General features: G+C 35.4%; 1 protein-coding gene across 15 annotated transcripts; it reads right to left on the bottom strand.

Annotated features, from left to right (window-relative positions):
- Positions 1–4,108: 4,108 nt before the first annotated feature.
- Positions 4,109–12,008, bottom strand: MGT6 (magnesium transporter 6). 15 transcript variants are annotated; one of them, XM_088877750.1, is made up of 9 exons: positions 11,816–12,008; positions 11,150–11,262; positions 10,449–10,558; positions 9,959–10,280; positions 8,673–8,771; positions 8,072–8,338; positions 7,022–7,467; positions 5,040–5,318; positions 4,109–4,581 (listed from the first exon to the last, which is right to left on the bottom strand). In XM_088877750.1, exons 6-9 carry the CDS (start codon positions 8,334–8,336, stop codon positions 4,303–4,305), a joined length of 1,269 nt encoding a protein of 422 aa, XP_088733876.1. In that variant the 5' UTR covers positions 8,337–8,338; positions 8,673–8,771; positions 9,959–10,280; positions 10,449–10,558; positions 11,150–11,262; positions 11,816–12,008; the 3' UTR covers positions 4,109–4,302. The 15 variants fall into 15 exon arrangements, with proteins under 15 accessions (XP_088733876.1, XP_011070255.1, XP_020547562.1 ...); XM_011071953.3 differs by lacking the exon at positions 8,673–8,771 and having other exon boundaries at positions 11,150–11,289; XM_020691903.2 differs by lacking the exon at positions 8,673–8,771 and having other exon boundaries at positions 9,959–10,324.
- Between the last annotated feature and the right edge of the window lie 6,540 nt (positions 12,009–18,548).

The following is an 18,548-nucleotide window of genomic DNA, read 5'->3' as shown; positions in this document are numbered from 1 at the left end:
AGGGAGTAATACCAAATTGAGGGAGGGGAAGAAGGAAGCTACAAGCCGCTATCAATAGTTGGAGAACGATATGACGAGGCTACAGAAGGAGGTGGCCAGCTATAAGAGTGACCTTAAGAAGGCGGTGGAGAAGGAGATAATGGATTTTCGCCATTCGGAGGAAGGCAAGAACTATTTGGAGGTCTATTGGGAGAGTCGCCTTTAAGGATTTCAAGAAGTCTGAGGGATATCAGCAAGAGGTGGCCAAGATAGTTGGACCTTACTTTGAGCATGGCTTCACAGCGTATAAGGAACAATTTTAGGTTCAAAGATACCCCCCTGCAGGAGAGGAGCCTACTTTCCTTGACCTTGCTAAAGCTTTGTATAATGTGTCTGATCCCTTTGCAGAGCCCTCCATCCCCGGGGATGGAAGCCTCCCTCCAAACTCAGGTTGGTTTCTTTCTTTGTACTCCAATTGTGCTTCTTCTATGTTCTATGCTGACTCTGGGAAATTTTTGCAGAAGGAGATTTGGACAACTTATTGGGGGAGGTTGAGGCAGAGGTTAGGAGTCACCCCAACGAAGCAGCAATTGATTTCATAGAAGGGGATCTCCAGTGTAAACGCACCCAAAATCAAAGGAAGAAGAATCTCACTTGGCTGGCGATGTTGAGCCTCTTGCCACCCATGTGCCTGTTGTTGATGCCCCACTTGAGGAAGAGAAAGAAGATCTCGCTTATGGGGAAAAAAATGATGATGCAGTCTAACTGGTTTTTTCTAGCTGCTAGATGAAACAATTTTAATTTTCTTGCTCTGTGATAAGAAAATCTATTTTTCTTGCTTTATTCGATGTTATTTTTGCTCTGCCCCTGACCATGGTTTTAGGCCAACGGCTGAAATGTGATGCTTTTAGTTCTTCATTTTGTACTTGATGCTTGTATTGCCTTCTTGATATGATGGAACCCTTAAGCTTTGTCTAATGCAACACAACACCAGAGGGGCTTATCCAGAAGGATACCTCTTTTACCCGTCTTGAGGGAGATTCCTTTTAGCTTTCTTGGAGGATGCCTCATTTACACTACCTGTATATGAGTACTTAGACAGGGGGTTACTACCCATGATATATATAATGAAATGTAGTTATGCGAAAATAAATTAGAGAAGCATATGAGGGCTTAAGATGGGAGTTCCGGGGGCTCCATCGATGATGGAAACCTGCATGAGTTTTGGTAGGACTTACTCCTATGTTATTTTTGCGCCTCACCTAAAAAATGTACTAAAGTGTACCTTTCTAGGGAGTGCCCCCAACAGGAGAATGGTTATCTAACTTTTAATGTCCGCAGGTGTAGACTTTTTAGAGGGAGCCCTTCAAGGGACCTTATTAGGGGATGTCCTTCAAGAGGCCATTTTTAGAGAGAGTCCTTCAAGAGAGGACTTATTAAACGATGTCGTTCATGAGGAAATTTTTAGAGGGAGTCCTTCAAAATGACTTATTGGAGAATGTCCTTCAGGAGGACACTTTTAGCGGGAGTCTTTCAGGAGGATCTTATTGGAGGGCGTCATTCAGGATGATATTTTTAGAATGAGTCCTTCAGGAGGACTTATTGGAAAGTGCTTTGAACGCGATGGGGACGCTCTTCTTCATGCATAATATTTATTTAGGTATGTATGTTCCAGGGACAAGATTGTGGGCGTCATTCAAGGTCTTCTAGCTCATATACTCCTCGTCCTATTACCGTTGTGACTTTAAAGGGTCCTTCCTAAGTAGGTCTAACTTTCCCACTGGTTTCAATGTGTCCACCCTTCTCAATGCTAGATCCCTCACTTGGAAATTTCGTATTTTTACTCTCCTATTGTGGGCATTAATCATAGTATTTTTGTATCTCTCAATGTGAATGAAAGCTTTTTCTCTCAATTCCAATAGGATTCAAATTTTCTTTTATTAACTTCGTATTATTTTCTTTAGAGAAATGTAAAATTCTGTGGGAGGGTACCCACAATTCAGTTGGAATGATTGCTTCGATTCCATAAACCATGATGAAGGGGCTTTCTTCCACAGATCCTCGGGGGGTCGTGCGATATGCCCATAGAACACTAGTTAGTTCTTCTGTCCTGTTCCCACCAACTCGTTCTAATCGTCTCTTAATTTCTTGAACGAGGATTCAGTTGGTGACCTCCACTTGCCCCTTGGCCTGGGGGTGTGCTACTGATGTGAATCTCTATTTGATGCGCAATCATTTACACTAGTCTTGTATTTTATAGCCTTAGAACTGCCGATCATTGTTTGAGATTATTTCTCGTGGGAGCCCATAACGATAGATGATATTCTTTTATATAAACTTCATCACCTCTGTTTTTGTGATACGGGCAAATGGCTTAGCTTACACCCACTTGGTAAAGTAGTCAATGGCTACTAGGAGGAATTTCTCGTGGCCAGAGGAGATAGGGGGAAAGGTCCCACGATATCTATCCACCTAATAAGTCCCCGTATTGGTCAAAATTTATAAAATTTACTGATATTAATAAAAAAAAATAATTGAAAATGATATTTACCCTTTAATTGATTTAATAATGACTTATTACAGATTAAATAATTTTTTTTGGACTAAACTACTCTTATAACATTGAAAATATACTTCCTCACATGCATTAATGCATGAAGACGTATAAAGATAATTTGATCATAAAAAAAATTATTTGACCTACTATAAGTCAATAATAAGTCAATCTTTAGTAAATATAGATTTTCTTTTCAAGTTTTAGTTAATATCAGTAAGTTTGATTAATTTCGACTAGTGTAGCGACTTCTTTGTTAGACGAAAGCAAACTTTAAGGGTGCTAAATGTAATTTTTCAAATTACAGGGGATCTATATGTAATTACATCAAATCTCAGGGGAGGCGGTGTAATTATCCCTTAAGGACTCCCTACCAACAAGTACAATTTATAAATATTATGAACGATTACATTATTTTTTTTCTTAGATTTAGTGTAATTACATATAACTCTGTATAGTTTGAGAAATTATATCTAATACTCAAGATGTTTTTTTTTTAAGTAAATAGATTCATCCTTTAATCAAAATTCACTGAACTTGTTGTATTAGCAAAAAAGTTGAATGTCGTATTCACCCCCAATTTCGTTATTATTACTTATTTATTGCAAGTCAAACAAATTTTTCCAAACTAAAATATCATTAAGATATACCTTCCCTATACATTATTGTGTAAGATGTATAACAATAATTTAATTAGAAAAAATTCGTTTGACCTACAATAAGTCATAAGTCATAAGTCAATCAAGGGTAAATATAAATTTTTATTTAACTTTTTTTCTTTTCAATATCAAGAAATTTGGTAAATTTTAATTAATGAACAAGTCCAATTGTTATTCAGAAACAAATATCAGAAGTATAAGATATAATTTCCCAAATACTAAAATATCTACACATAATTACACCAAACCTCATAGAACACAGTGCAATTATTCTTAAATATAAATTATTTTTCCAAACACTCCAACTTCAATTTTTTCCACTTAACTTTTATTTTTAAAAATTCAACTTTCATTACAGTTTAGACTTTCTCTACAACTTATTCCCATCATAAAAACTATTGCCAACGCCCTTTTAACTTCAATTTTGAGATGTCCTCGGAAAAATTTTAGGTAATAGTCAAATTTGCTTATAATTGCACACGAGAAATTTTTTGAATAGGGGACAATGGGGTTGAAGGTGGTGATAATTAATTATTTAAATGCTATTTGTTATTATATGCGTAAATTATAAAGGCATCCTCTATGATTTATCTTAATTACAAATGCTTCCTTATTATTTAAAAAATTACAAATATTTTCTGAAATTACAAATGTCCTAACAAATATCCCCAATAATGCACTCTCATAAGAGGGTATTTGTAATTTCAAATAAATGTTCATAATTTTTCAAACAATAAGAAAATATTTGTAACTACGACAAACTTTGGAGGAGCTTATCATAATTTACCCTAAAATTAACAGAAAGGATAAACTTCCTATTCTCATATATTCAGGAAAACTAGGAAATGCCTAAGAAACATGAGAATGCAGGATGCAATGACCATGGAATCATTAACAGTGGGAAACGAAAGTCAAGTTTGCAATAATATTGTACTTTGATTAATTTTGTACTTGGATAAACTCACATGAAGCAACTAACTGGCTAACTATGTTACAATGTAAGAAATTCCACCTGTTGGGAGGAAGAACCCAATGCGTAGATCAATACCTTATTTATTTACCTTTCTTCTTTTATTATTGATAGAGATACATATATTGTCTCCGAGGACGTCAAGAAACAATGAGCTTCTTCCATCTGGCGTATCCCAAAACAAGAATGAATAGCGCTATGCAAGCAGCTGTCATGATCCCGACAACGCGCCAGAAAATCCCATTGATGTTGTACAATGTGCAAGGAATGTTCATCCCAAATATCCCAGCTATGAGAGTTTCGACTGCGATGGCAAACGAGGCTATTGTCATCGTCAACTGCAGTTGGATGAGTTCGTTTCTTTGGTTGTCGAGTTGGATATTGACGTAGTCCTCTGTGTCGTCGATGTACTCACGTACCTGTAGGTTTAGGTCGTGCAAGATAGGAGAATGTTAATTAGAGTTTAAAACTTTACAACATGTTCCAGTTGTAATTCTCTATAACTGTAATAATATAGTTACAGTATTTTCAGACCACATGAATTAAAACACTTTATCTTCCGACCACATAGCAATATACACCAGTTGGAATTACTGTTAGGAAAATGTTCTAGGGAAAACCAAGTAGAGCTATATATTAACGGCCAGCTAACAAGTGATGAAGCCAGCGAAAACAATCAAACAGAAGCAAAAACGATCAAGAAAAAAATTAAACCAAAAAAGCTAAGTTTAGGATTGGTGTTTATGAAGTTGTAACAGTGCGTCTATTTAACATGTTGACTATGAGCGTAAATTATAAATCCACATAAGAAATAATCCAGAAAGAGAACACCAGGAACAAGCAGTATTATGCTATTGCAGAGGAAAAAGGGACTCACAGACAGTATTTTGTTGCGGGTGCCATCTAATTGCATGAAGTAAGCTTCAAGCAACATTTCCAGATCCTCCACATCATCGTCATTAAAATAGTTGCTCATTAAACTACCACTTCTGGTAGAGCTGAGTCGACGGAGATGACCTGCAGCAGGAACAATGCTATTTGATGCAGGACCTGTGGGTAAAGCCTCAGATTGTTGATTCTGTATCCACTTCCGTGTTAAGTATAGTTGTCCCATATCTTCGTTATCATCTAAAAGATGTTCAATTTCATCTCTTACCTACCAACAATGACGTTTTGCACATTTTTAAGCACAACGTAAAAAGAAATAAGTACCCTGCTTTTGACAGGGGAAAGACCATCAAAATGAATGTATTTAAACCATAGAAGTTGGAAATAGGTACGCATAAGACTAAAAGCTATGATAGTCCTAATCAAACATCGTCGTCATAGTAACAAATCCGTGGGACATGAAAATGCTCAAAATTTCAAGAAACTACATAGGATCTACTCTTCTTTAACTATTAAACATATCTTAAGCTCAAACACCTGACCTCACTCATACACACCTATAGTTCCTTTTTTTCATGAATTTGTTCGTGTTGTGGACCTCTCTTCTAACCTCAACAATACCTTGGAAGAATATTTAGTTGTGTCCATAAAAGTGAAAAAAGTATCGGAGAATTTCACTTTTTTTGCCTGACAAAATGTCCTAATTTTCCTTCAGTTTAAGTTTTAGCCGTGTTAATTCCCATGAACACCAATTATCCATCCCATGTTTGCAGCCCAAGAAAGTAAAAAAGCAACGCCCTAGACAATAGTAGTTTCCAAGTCTCCTTCGGTTATCAAAGAAAAGAGAACACCTAATGGATGCATGTACCAAATGAATCTAGACATCCATCATTGGGCACCAAAAAAGGCAAAAAGTAAATCTTCTCTGACGATACTCAACAAAGAAAGAGAGAAGGAGGAAATGGTTCCAGAAACAGTCCCTGCTGCTGAATATAGTTTGTTCCAATACGAAGTTATGGATATATAATAGCAGGGACTATGGTTTTGCGATACATAAGTGGACTTTATAAAGTAAGATGCATTGAATTCCTAGAACTATTATCGGATCTTTTACATCAACATGAAGTCATAATAAAGTTACTCTGCAAACTAAGAAACCAGTTACATACTTATCTCCAATAAAAATCCATCACATCCTTATCTCCGACAAAAAATCATCACATCCTTATCTCTTCTAGTATTTGCATGGCCAGGCTCCTTCGTCTCATATGACTAGTTGGAGAACTCCAATCAATAGGTGTATAACAAGCACCGACTTTCTTATGCACACATAATAGCTACTATGAGAAAGTAAGTGAAATGTCTAACTAGCAGTTCAAATAAAAAGATGGAAAGAGAAAAGGCTTGATAACAAGCAAGCTGCTAAATAAGAAACTTGGAAGGAGAATTATGACACGAGGGCTATTGAACACATCATAAAGCCCAATGTTAAGACATTAGAGCATCCTTCTGAAAAAGGTGCAATGTTCAATGTAGATGAAATTTGAGCTCTTACAGAATTAGGTACCACAGACAAATATTTAATCGAAGAATGATAGTAGACAATACATAGTTGCCCTATAAGAGCAACCTAATGCTCGTATGTATTAGCTATCACACAATGTTTCTGGATGTGAATTAGTTAAAATACTCAATAAAACTCATATCACTTTTTTAGGCAAAGATGTACAGAAGACATCATCCCGGACTATGTAACAAAAGAATATTTGAGAAGAAGTATAAATAGTTAAACAAAGGACACAGAAGACATCTATTTGCAGTTGCACAAGCTGCCTCTTGTTGGCATGCAAGACAACAAGAAATAGATTGGCACGTCTAACCAAAGTTCCACAGGCTGTTATCAGGCTACCACCACAGTCCAAATTATCAGATATTTTCTTGCACAACCATTTGTAGAAAGAATGTCTTTACCTTTTGTACTCGTGCCAGCAGACGGGTGAGGTTGCTTTTCAAACTTCGCACATGCTCAAGATTCTTGGTGCTAACGTTTATGGCCAGTTCATCCAGAGCAGGATAAGCATCTCTCTCAAGTTCAGCAACACTGGTGTCCAAATATGTGCAGACAACCTCTAATGCAATTTCCAGAACCTGGAACTCAAAAGGAAGTTCATCTTGCACAACTTCAGCGGCTTCTGGAACAGGCAGCCATTGTCCAGCAGTGGGAGATTGCATTTCATTATTCCGAGTGACGGTTTGATCTACCACATGCGTAGAAGGGCCTTTTTGTGGTAATTGTCGCCTCAGTTGATCAACAAATGGCAGAACGTCTTGGCGAAGAGGATCAAGTAACAATACCTCTTCAGCGGTAACTATTGCTCTTATAAATTCCAAGTTAACAATCATAGCTTTTTCCCTAGCTGCAAAAGAAATGGGGAGAAAATAACATAAATGCTTCCACACAACACCCCCAATCCATGAACACATCAACAGATTTCCAGCAAATCACATAGTTAATCAAACTATGGGTTTAAGCATATTAATAAAACTTGAAAGAATCAAAGGTTCTTTGAACTAGTCCTCAATCACCAAGCATGTTCAAAAATTGTACAGAGTCTATCCAAGATATGATCATAAAGCTAATAGTTTCCACAACGGGCCAGAATGAAAAAAACACATATGTAGACCTTCACTAATAACTCTTAACAAACACAGTTGACCTTTTCTGCTTCAACAATGACAATGCAAAAGAAAGAGCAATACATATGTAAACAAAATCCAATTACATACAAAAAGGATGCACAATTCATGTAGCCAAGTTCATCCAACAAAAACAAAATCACACAAAAAAGGAAAAGGAAAACAAAGAAACAACACAAGCAAGCACAACATATTCTAGCAATTGCAAGCATAAACCCTAAAACAGAGTCAGAAACAGCAAACCCCAGAGAGAAGCATGCATCCAACCCGCGCCCGCCGAACACAAACATAAAACAAGAAAAAGGCCAAATTCGGGAGTTTTACCAAGAATGCTGGAGGAATGAGAGAATATGGGCCCGAGGATCCTCAAATCCCTAGCAGGTATGGAGACCCGCTTGATAATCACACTCTTGTCACACTCGATCAATTCTGACTGCCCCCAGCGATCCATCCTCATCCACAACCGCGCCCCTCCAGCCTTCTTCTTCACAGCCGCCTTACTCGTGGACGCTACCTCGATCGCCGGAGGAGGAGGCGGCATCTGTGGCGGGGCAGCCTTCTTCCTCCGCCGAAACGTCAATTTCCCCATCTCTATTAGATAATATGAAATAAAAAAAATATATTATTGAGAAAATTTTGATGAAAATATGGATACTGAAACTTGATTATAAAAAATGAACTACAACCTCATATTTATACATTTGCCTTTTTTAATGGACAGTGAAGATTAATCTTAATGGTGTACTAAGAAGCTCTCAAAAACTTGTTTATGTCTTTTATTTTTTTAATATCTAACTTTTTTCTTTTTTCATCCTTAGATAATATGAAAAACAGTATAACCAAATAAACTCAGTACAAAGCATCCCACTTTCACATACACAAGAACTCTATATAAAAACAGAGAATCAAAGTTTTAACGACCTACCCAAAATAATGTGAGTGGTTCAGTTAAACAATCTCATTTTATCCACCATAGCACATACACCTACTAATGCCCTCCGCACCCCCACCTACATCACCCACCCTGGGGACAACAGGAAACATAAAATGAATAGATGGGTCAGACCTTATCCTTCATCTCCAGTTTAACAGTTTAAATTGGACAGAGGAATTACTTGGCTAATACTCCCAAAATATGACTTTAAAGGCATCCAATAAGCACGTACACTTAGTCACAAACATCATTCAACTAAGAAAAAGTTAAGCTAATGGAACACAAAACAAAAAACTTATTGAAGCTCAGAAAAGCGCCTTCAGCACATTAATCAACAAGTGGCAATTCCAGACTAAACATCATACCTGGAAGGGCTTAGATCCATTCAGTAAAATGTTTGGAAATAGATCCATTCAGACTAAACATCATAATGTTTGGATTCATTTTCTGAGTGTTTTGTTGTGTTTTGTGGAAATAGAGAGAGAAAAACAAAGATAAACAAGTGTGTGTTAGAGATAGTATGTATGTTTGGATTTGTTTTTGGAAATAATTTAAAATAAGTATTATATATTTAATGTTATGTTTTGGGAGACAAAAATTACTATTCATTGTCAAATCATGTCTTTGGTGATAATTTAAAATAAGTATTATATGTTTAATGTTGTATTTTGGGAGACAAAAATTACTATTCATTGTCAAATCATGCCTTTTTTATATATATTTATGTATATATGTGTGTATATATATGTATGTTTTTATGCTAAAACAGTTAAAAACACCTAAATAAGGTGTTTTTGAATGATGGCAAACATTGGGTATGTTTTGACTTGTCTCGGAAATAAGTTGGGAATGAAAACAAACATAGTGTTTGTGTTTGAGGATGTTTTCCGGCTAACCTTAAGAAAGGTAAATGTATTTTGGCTCTACATTAAGCACTAGTGTTTATACTAGACACCCCCAATTATGCAGAGGGCCATACACATGCACAAAACCTATATTCACAAGTTACTAAAAGCTCAACATCCAGTGGGAGACACATGGTGGGTTGGTCAAACACCTTTTTCTTTTATAAGCATGATTCAGTTCCCTAATTTAGTTTCTTCACTAATTCCTCACTGTTGAGACATAGATATCAAAAGTTCCGCTCTTTACTTTACCCATGTTCCAACAATGAAGAAATGAAGACGTCAAGAACAACAATAACTCTTTCCCATCAAGTTTGAAACGAGCAATTTAATCACCAAACTTATGAGATTCGGGAAGAAATGAATGCTAACCTTCAATTGTTATGAATAAAGATCTTGAGAATGTCACAAACAGCAAATCTAGCAACGGAAAAAATAATTTTCCACAAGGTTTCAAATGGTTTCTTCTTCTGCTTCAAAAGCCCCCTTTTCTTTGCTTGCTGCTCCTTCTATTTCTCATCTCGCTTTTCCTCTCTCTCCTACTTGCGCATAGTAGCTGGCGCTCACGTGAGAATGAGTAACTCTTCAAATAGAGGGTTTTTGATAACTCAACATGAGCTTCGACTTTGTTGCTTCAGCATTATGCAACTCCAAAGCAAACCCAAGAAGATCACACACTTGCCACATCACGCACCTGCATACAGAATGCGCACAGAATAATATAGCATGCACCAGCTGCTATGTAATCCATGATGACACATTCATGTGAGACCCAGAGACTGGAAATGAGCCAAGTTTTCAGATGTAAAATTGATACAATCAGTCAGAGAAAATGCACATACTTTTCTCAATACATACTTACAGGCTAAAAATTGATCAAAGGAATTCATTACGGAACCACCCAATTGGCAGAAAACCACTTTGCTCACCCTAGATTCCCCGAACCTTCTGCACATTAAGTTCTGTTCTAACCTATTCATACAAGTACAACATCAATTCACCGACTGTGAGAAGAGCATAGAACAATAATCGTAGCCTATCCTTCTATGCAGCAAATACACCAATGTACCTTCCCCAGCCCCATTCACCAATCCAACACACAAAAACCCAAATGTAAATCCATGTATCTCATTTCAACATGACTCCATTTCCAGGTTAACACTCTAAAAGTGAAATATGAACCATGGCAGACTTTAACTTGACTCGTATTCATCAATATGCCACCTCATATCATATTAGAAACTGGAAAAAGAAAGAAACTCCATTTCAAACTCTCGTAACCTCTCATCAATCATCTTAGATCCGAAACACTTCCTCCACCTCGTCGAACAAACAAGAAACCCTAAGACCAAATCGAAATAAAACCAAAATACCTCCCTCCTCACCGCTTTTTCCTTATTCACTCACCAATACGAGCGTATAAATAACTTATTATGGGATAAAAACCAAACCATTACCATCGGATTCCAAAATCTAAACCAGAAATTAAACCGTACAAAAAGCATAAACGAATAAGAACTAAAATAAAAAAGAAAAGCAAGGAAGTTCGATCTCAAGGCTTACGAGATGACGAGCACGAAGCACAGCGACGGATTTGCGGGCTAAGATGGAAGCCATCGCGGGTTTGTGACTGTGGCGCTGTTCTAACAAGCGAAGGCCAATTGCAAGCTATAAGCCTATACTCACAGGCGGTGTACTCAACTCTCAAAGAACGGAAACATTATTTTTTTAGAAAGAAAATAATAGAAAAAATATATATAAGTAATTTAATTTTAAATATACAACTCACACAAGTACACATATCTTTTTCACAAACACAGACCCAGAACAAAATATATGCATACAAGTTGAGCTATGTAAATGCGTATGTAAGAAAGTTAGTGTAGTTTGACTTTAACCTTTCCGGCGAGAGGAACGGACTCCATATCGACAGAGACGGAATCACTGGAGTCCGCCATTACGCTTTTCTCTTACTATAATTCTCTCTCTCTTTCTCTCTCTAATTATTTTTTTACTCTCAAATTCAAGACGTGTTTGATTTGGCATACACAGCTTATATACCAATCTCTCCTCTCTCTCTCTCTCTCTCTCTCTCTGAATGTGTATATATATATATATGTTGAATGAATGTATGTATAATGGCGAGTTGAGTTGAGTCCAACGTAATTGGTAAAATATGAGGAGACCAAGCCGACGGTAAGACCAAGAATATGAGGAGAAATGGCAAACCTGTTCGAGCTCTTGCTTGGCCAAGTACCGATAACAACAATCGTCTTCCTCGTCGCCGCTGGTAGATGAATTGGAGCTTGCAATAATTGGTTTGGGGCTAGGGTTTCAGATTTTAGATTCGGGGAGAAAGTTGTCGTGAGTTGAGGAATGAAAGAGTTAGAAAGAAATTGGGAATTAGACTTGCGAGAGAGAAACAGAAATTGGGAATTAAAATTATATTGTTATAAATAAATAGTATTAGATATTATTATATTAATTAAAAAAATATTAAATATATAGTATAATATCTTAATTTATTGTTATAAATATAAATTACTAATTAGTTTACTAGTAATATAATTAGTAAAAACATAATATATATATTAAATTATCAAAATACTTGCATATAATTTTATATAGTTATTAATATTAATAAAAAAAATAAACATAAGTTATTTTTTAAAAGTTATTGATCTTATTATGTACAAAATAAAATTAAGAGATGAATTTCTTAAATCAAACTACTAAAATAGTGATTGATCTCATTATATATATAATAAAATAATAATAAAAATAATTAAAATTGTTCGACCATCATTATTATTATTATTATTATTATTGATCTTTAGATTAAGTCATAGAAATTAAATTTTAAGGTAATAAAATAGATTGCATAATACATACTATGTATCTTGGTATAAATATAAAACTCACAAAATAGATATAAAGAATCATAAATTAATTGTTAGAACTTGTCATTTTAAAAAGGTATAAGAGATTTCAAATAGATATTAAAATATAATATAAAAATTTATATGTGTCATATTAAATAATTATTTTAGAAAAATATTAGAATTTACTAAATTATTAATTAAGATTGTTTTCGTATAAAGATTAAATGTATGAATTAAAGTATCATAATTAATTATTATATAAAATAAAATGTATGATATTGATTAATAATCGTAATATATGGCCAATTTTGAGTATAAAATTCATAAAGTATTGAATATGAAATTAAACATATAAAAATTTTAAAATAAAAATATATATAACAAATAACATATGGAGAGAAGCTGCAAGAAAGACACTCCTGGACAAGGGACGAAGCAGAAAACCCTTTTTCGGCCTTCTTAAGGCGATAACACTTAGCGAACACGTGAGCAGTTGCAGGGTAACCATGGAAGCGAAGGACCACAAAGAAAATCTTAAAAGAATTCCGAACTAACTAATTTAAAGGGACTTAAAAGATGTAGGCGGCTTCGGAATAAAAAAAAATGAATGGGGAAACGAAGACATGATCTCAATTGGGCGCCAAAAAAGCATAAATAATTAGGAGGAGGGAAGAACGGATGACTCACAGGAGAAGAAGTATATACAATAAATTCAGGCAGGACATGATACTCCTAGAGGAGTGGATTTATGGAGAAGGTATGCATGATAGAAGGTCCCCAGTCCGACGGCGACTGGGGAACCCTTTCCTCCTCCTCCTGCTCCTCCACTGGAGGATCTCCCCTGAAAGAAGACCCAGAAGGTTCACTCGCCACAGAGGATTCAGGCGTCTCAGCCTCCTTTGGTGGAGACCTCACCCTCTCCTCCTTAGGGAAGACCCCTCCTCCTCATCATCATCAGTATTCTGATCTATCAAGCGATGAGTAACAACAGTGGCATACCTTAGTCTCCAACTCAACCCCTTCCAAAATGAGGCGGGATAAGGTCTGGCCTACTAGAGGTGGCCTCCGATGGATCATCGCCCTGGAAGGTCTACTTAAAGTAAATGAATAGATTCACTAGAGGAAGACATTTTTTCAAGGACGAAGAAAACTCTGAAGAAAAAGAATAAGAGATACTTACAGAAAAAAAAAAAAATGAAGGTTGGAATGGAGGCCCTGGTGCTTTGAAGAAGGAACCTTTTGTAAGAGAAGAGGAGGAACTTGAGAGGTTGTTGAAGAAGGGGTTTTAACGGAATAGCAGTTACCAAGCGTGTGGAGGGGAGGCCATCGAACGTGCGTGGTGCGTTTTTTTTTTTTTTTTCAAAAAGCCGCCTGTGCCTAGGCAGGGGTTGGCGGACCCCTACCTGTTTATTACCTCAGGAAAAAGTATAGTGTGTACAATAAAAAAATAGTAAACAAAAAGTACTTACTCCCTTTACATTCAGAATTTCTAATTTATTTGCAACATTAGTGAGTAATACGAAAAACAAGATCTATCTGAGCCTAGGAAACAAAAAGATCTTGACATGTAGCCTTGCCCATCCCTTCTATGCGTTGGTTGGACCTATTGCTTAGTGCCCCCCGCCAAGCTCTCCCTCAATGCCCGACCAGAGACACTCCCAAAGCGTCACACAAGCTCATAACCAGCGAAGGTAAGGAGTGCCCAATTTGTCAAGTTGGACAATACCTCGTGTTACTCCCGTAATGTCTGCCTGATAAAAAACCCGAGTCAATTATTGAGAAGTGGCGTCCTTCGCAAGATGGTCAGCCGCTCCATTAACCTCCCGAAAAATAGGGCGAACGTCCAATCCTAATTCCTGTTGGAGCTGCATAATGCGCATTATCAAATGTTGCACCTCCCACATCCCAAACGCTCGAGACTGTAAGAGTTGGAAAACTACGGTTGCGTCCACCTCAACCACTATGGGTGTTAAACTATGTATCAGGGCAAGCTCCAAATCACTCCAGAAAGCAGTAAGCTCTGAAACCACACTGGTGGCTATGCCCAAGGCAAACTGGTATGCAAATCGCATTTGTCCAACAACATCTCGAATAATGCTCGCCGCTGCTGCCTACCCAGGGTTCCCAAGCGAGGACCCGTCCGATTTAAGTTTGAACCAAGCCGGAGAGCCGGTACTCCAATGCACCACTCTGGATGCCCAAGGCACCATCGGTTTGAAATAGAAGCCTATAGCCAACGCCCGGTGCAAGTCATCCTTTCACTGTGTGCTCTTCAAGATCTGTGTTGCATACAGTGTGCGGAGATGACGTTGAACCTCAAATATGATGCTTGTGGCCGTAAATTATACCGCACGATATTTTGCAGCATTCCGATGCGTCCATGTAAACCATAGGATCAGGAATGGTAACAAAGTGCAAATATGCAAATCCAAGTGGAACGGAATGGAGTAACGCCATAAGTGCACCATATGAAGAAGGTCCCCTATTTCACAAAGCCTAAGCCCAAAGATGTTAGCAAAGTGCTGCTACACATCCCGCACTGCTGCACCTTCAACAAATAGATGCGGAATGGTCTCCTTTGTCTCGCAGTATTGACATTTAGATGGGAAACTAAAGCCCTTCTGCTTCATGCGTGCATCCACTGGAATCCAGTCCTGGAATAGCCGCCACAAGAAAACGGACATCGTTGGTCGTAAGGAACGATGCCATATATCTGTTAAAAATTACTGCCGAGGAGAAGCCATACGAAAAGCCTCCCAAGCCGATGTTGTGGATGAGGAGGAACCTTATCTATGAGTCACGCCTTCCTTGCTAGACATCAGGATCCCCTTTAGCAGGACTCATATTGTAGAGGAACTCCTCCTCTATAAATATGGGAAGTACCTCTTGGCAGGCAACCTCTCTCTTTCCACACTCAAAAACTTCTCTTGCTGATACTCTGCTACTCTAATCTCGTGCTCTTACATACGGAATTCTTGTTTTATCATAATTTCTCATCATAATTCATTTTCATACTTATTTATTCTTAATTCGGGACTAACTTAAGTATCAGAGTACTAACCTTTTATTTTACAGGTCCTCTTTCTGAAGAACTTTCACTCAATTAGCTCAAAATCGACATCAAGATCCAAGAACTTTGGACCGTGCTAAAATCGCACACATCATATATAATATTTAAAAAATCCATTGAAAAAGAGTTATTTGTGAATTGGTCTCAATGATTCTAAATTAGATAAAATTAAAAAAAAATAAAATAAAATAAGAAATAATTTAATGTATGATTTTGCCAAAAACAAAAGTAGATAAAAAAAATTAAGTTTAAAACCTAAACACCAAGGTTTGATAGGGTCTAGAGACCCATGAATCTATTGAACTAGATAGAGTCTGAATACATGATAATTTTTTGAACTTTTTTTTAATTTGAATTTGGTTAGAATCTTAGCGTATCAATTAACAGAAATAATGCTCTCAATAAAAATCTGTTCTGAGACTATGGGGTGCTTCAAAAGCATAGTCTAAATTGCACGGATCAACCAACCCCTCCACCAGTTGAATTTCGCAAGATGCACTAAGCAGCCCCAAATATAATAGAAACAGGCAGTTTTTTATATGTGAAAGAACTCAGATGTTCATCGCCAACAGACAGTTTTTTGTTGATTCGATTTTTTATTTTCACATTTTACATCATGAAAATTCAGATAATTCCAAAGCTGATGGCAGTTGGGCCCCACGCGAGATGGCTGACCTTAGCGCTGACTGAAGTGTCTGGGCCTCAATTGATGAAAAATAAATAGAGCGTTAGATTATGTAAGAGAGAGAGAGAGAGAGCCGCGTGAGATTGTGACACGTGAGCGTCCAGAAATTCAACACACAAACAAAAGGTTGTACGGAGAATACTTTTGCACTGGGAAAACTTAATAATAATCTCAAGTATATTATGTTTATGTTCTCCATATTAGATTAAAATATATAAATACTTTTTATTTTAGAATTAGTTATACTTTTATTCTTCTAGATTTGATATAATTACATTAAATTTTCTATAATTTGAAAAATTACATCTGACACTTCTAAAGTTTGCTTTTGTCTAACAAATAAATTTTTATGTTAGTCCAAATTCAATAAATTTGCTGATATTAACAAAAAATTAGAAAAAAAAAATCTATTTTTATTCTTATTGACTTACTACCGTTACACCAGCTTTTTGTGAAATCCATTTTTATTCTTAATTGACTTACTACCTTTGCACTAGCTTTTTGTGATATCAAAAATACCATTCATGATAAAATAACTAATTTACTCAACTTTTTCAAATTTAAATTAATTGATAATTTTTCCTTTTCTTTCTTTTTATCAATGTAATGTATTGCTATATATATATATATATATTATATTCTTATTTTTAATATGTTTTAAAACATGAAATATTATTTATTATATGTACGTAGGAACAACATGCCATAAAAGCTAGTAATATAAAAAGAAAAACCCCACACTCATAGAAAAGTTAATGACACCAATGCACCAATTTTTGTGAAATAAAAAATGCCCGTTATATAAATAACTAACTTATTCAACTTTTTAAAATTTACGTTAATTGATAAATCATTTTTTCTTGTTATTAATATAATGTACTGGTTTATATATTTTACTTTTATTTATAATATATTTTAAAGCGTAAGAGATTATTTAATATATGCAAGCAGGAATAGTCTGCCACAACGACTTGTATATAAAATAATAAGTTAATATTAAATTTACAAAAAATAGTGACCAAAAAAATAAATGAAAATCAGAGAAAAAGGAATAACTATTGAAAGATAATGGGGAGTGGGAAGTTAGATGCGCGGGTGGATTAATAAATAAATTAAATATTAAAATTGACATACCAAAGACATCGATTCACCCTTTTTCAATTATATACAGTATAAATTTCTACTTGCATATAATTAGAGAATACCAAATTTTGTGTCTCTGGTACAGCAAAACTACCTCCAAGTAGTACTAATAAAAAAAGAAAGGTGGTTTATACTTGCGAATGATAATTAATAACACTGCCCTACTAAATTTTCTGATCTAGGAAAAATTAAGATAACTAACTTAATCAACTTCTTAAGTTTTAATAAGTTAATTTCTTTTCTCTTTTTCTCTTTTTTTTTAAATATAATATATATTTATAATATAAAAATTTATTATTATATACGTACAAAAATAACGTACTACAATAACGAATAAAATAAATTAAATGGGCGTAAAAGCTGAGTCCCGAAACGTTTAACTTAAATCCTAGGAATTGACCAAGAAAATATGGTGTGAAGAGTCTTGGTCGTCTGTGTTGTACGTCTTGGCAGTTAGGCATCTTTATCTTTGAATTTACTCTTCACTTCTTTCCTTTTCATACGCAATTTTTTAGTGTTAGTACGCTCTTCATTAATTCCACACCCTCATCCCTCTCACATGGTCTATGCACCAACTTAGCCTCCCTGCGCTTCGTAAATTAATTAGGGATTTAATACAATTTATATATTTATAATATTGTAAATGAATAAATTATTTTTTTATAAAAAAATTAAATTTTATCCTTCTTATATTTTTGTTAAAATGAAGCAATTTACGTCCTTGTTTAGAGAGGTAAATTGCTTCATTTTTAAAAAATACAAAGGGTAAATTGCTGCATTTTAGAAAATACAGGGGGCAAATTGCTATTTTTTTTAGAGTAGGATGATTTGCTTATTTGCAATATCACCGGGAATTGTTTGTATTTTTTTTTCAATTAATTAGGTTAATTATATTTTGATGTTCAAACTATGATTATTCTATACTTTGACATCTAAATCCTTTTTTTTTTTTTTTTTTTTTTGTATGTGTGTCTACTTACCATCTCAACTTTACGAATTTTTGCACTTAGCCATTTATAAATATTTTTCAATCAAGATTTTTATCGAAAAAACATCATATGCAGTGTCATGTGATAATTTGGTTTTGTAATGTGATATTTTTCACATATGTGCAACATGCAATGTTCTTCCGGTAGAAAGACCAACAAAAAAAGGGTCATATATGGTGAAGTGCAAAGTTGT

This window comes from Sesamum indicum, linkage group LG2 (genome assembly GCF_026168435.1).
Source record: "Sesamum indicum cultivar Baizhima isolate 11 linkage group LG2, ASM2616843v1, whole genome shotgun sequence".
Taxonomy (NCBI): Eukaryota; Viridiplantae; Streptophyta; class Magnoliopsida; order Lamiales; family Pedaliaceae; genus Sesamum; species Sesamum indicum.
This window is presented reverse-complemented; position numbering and strand designations above follow the sequence as displayed.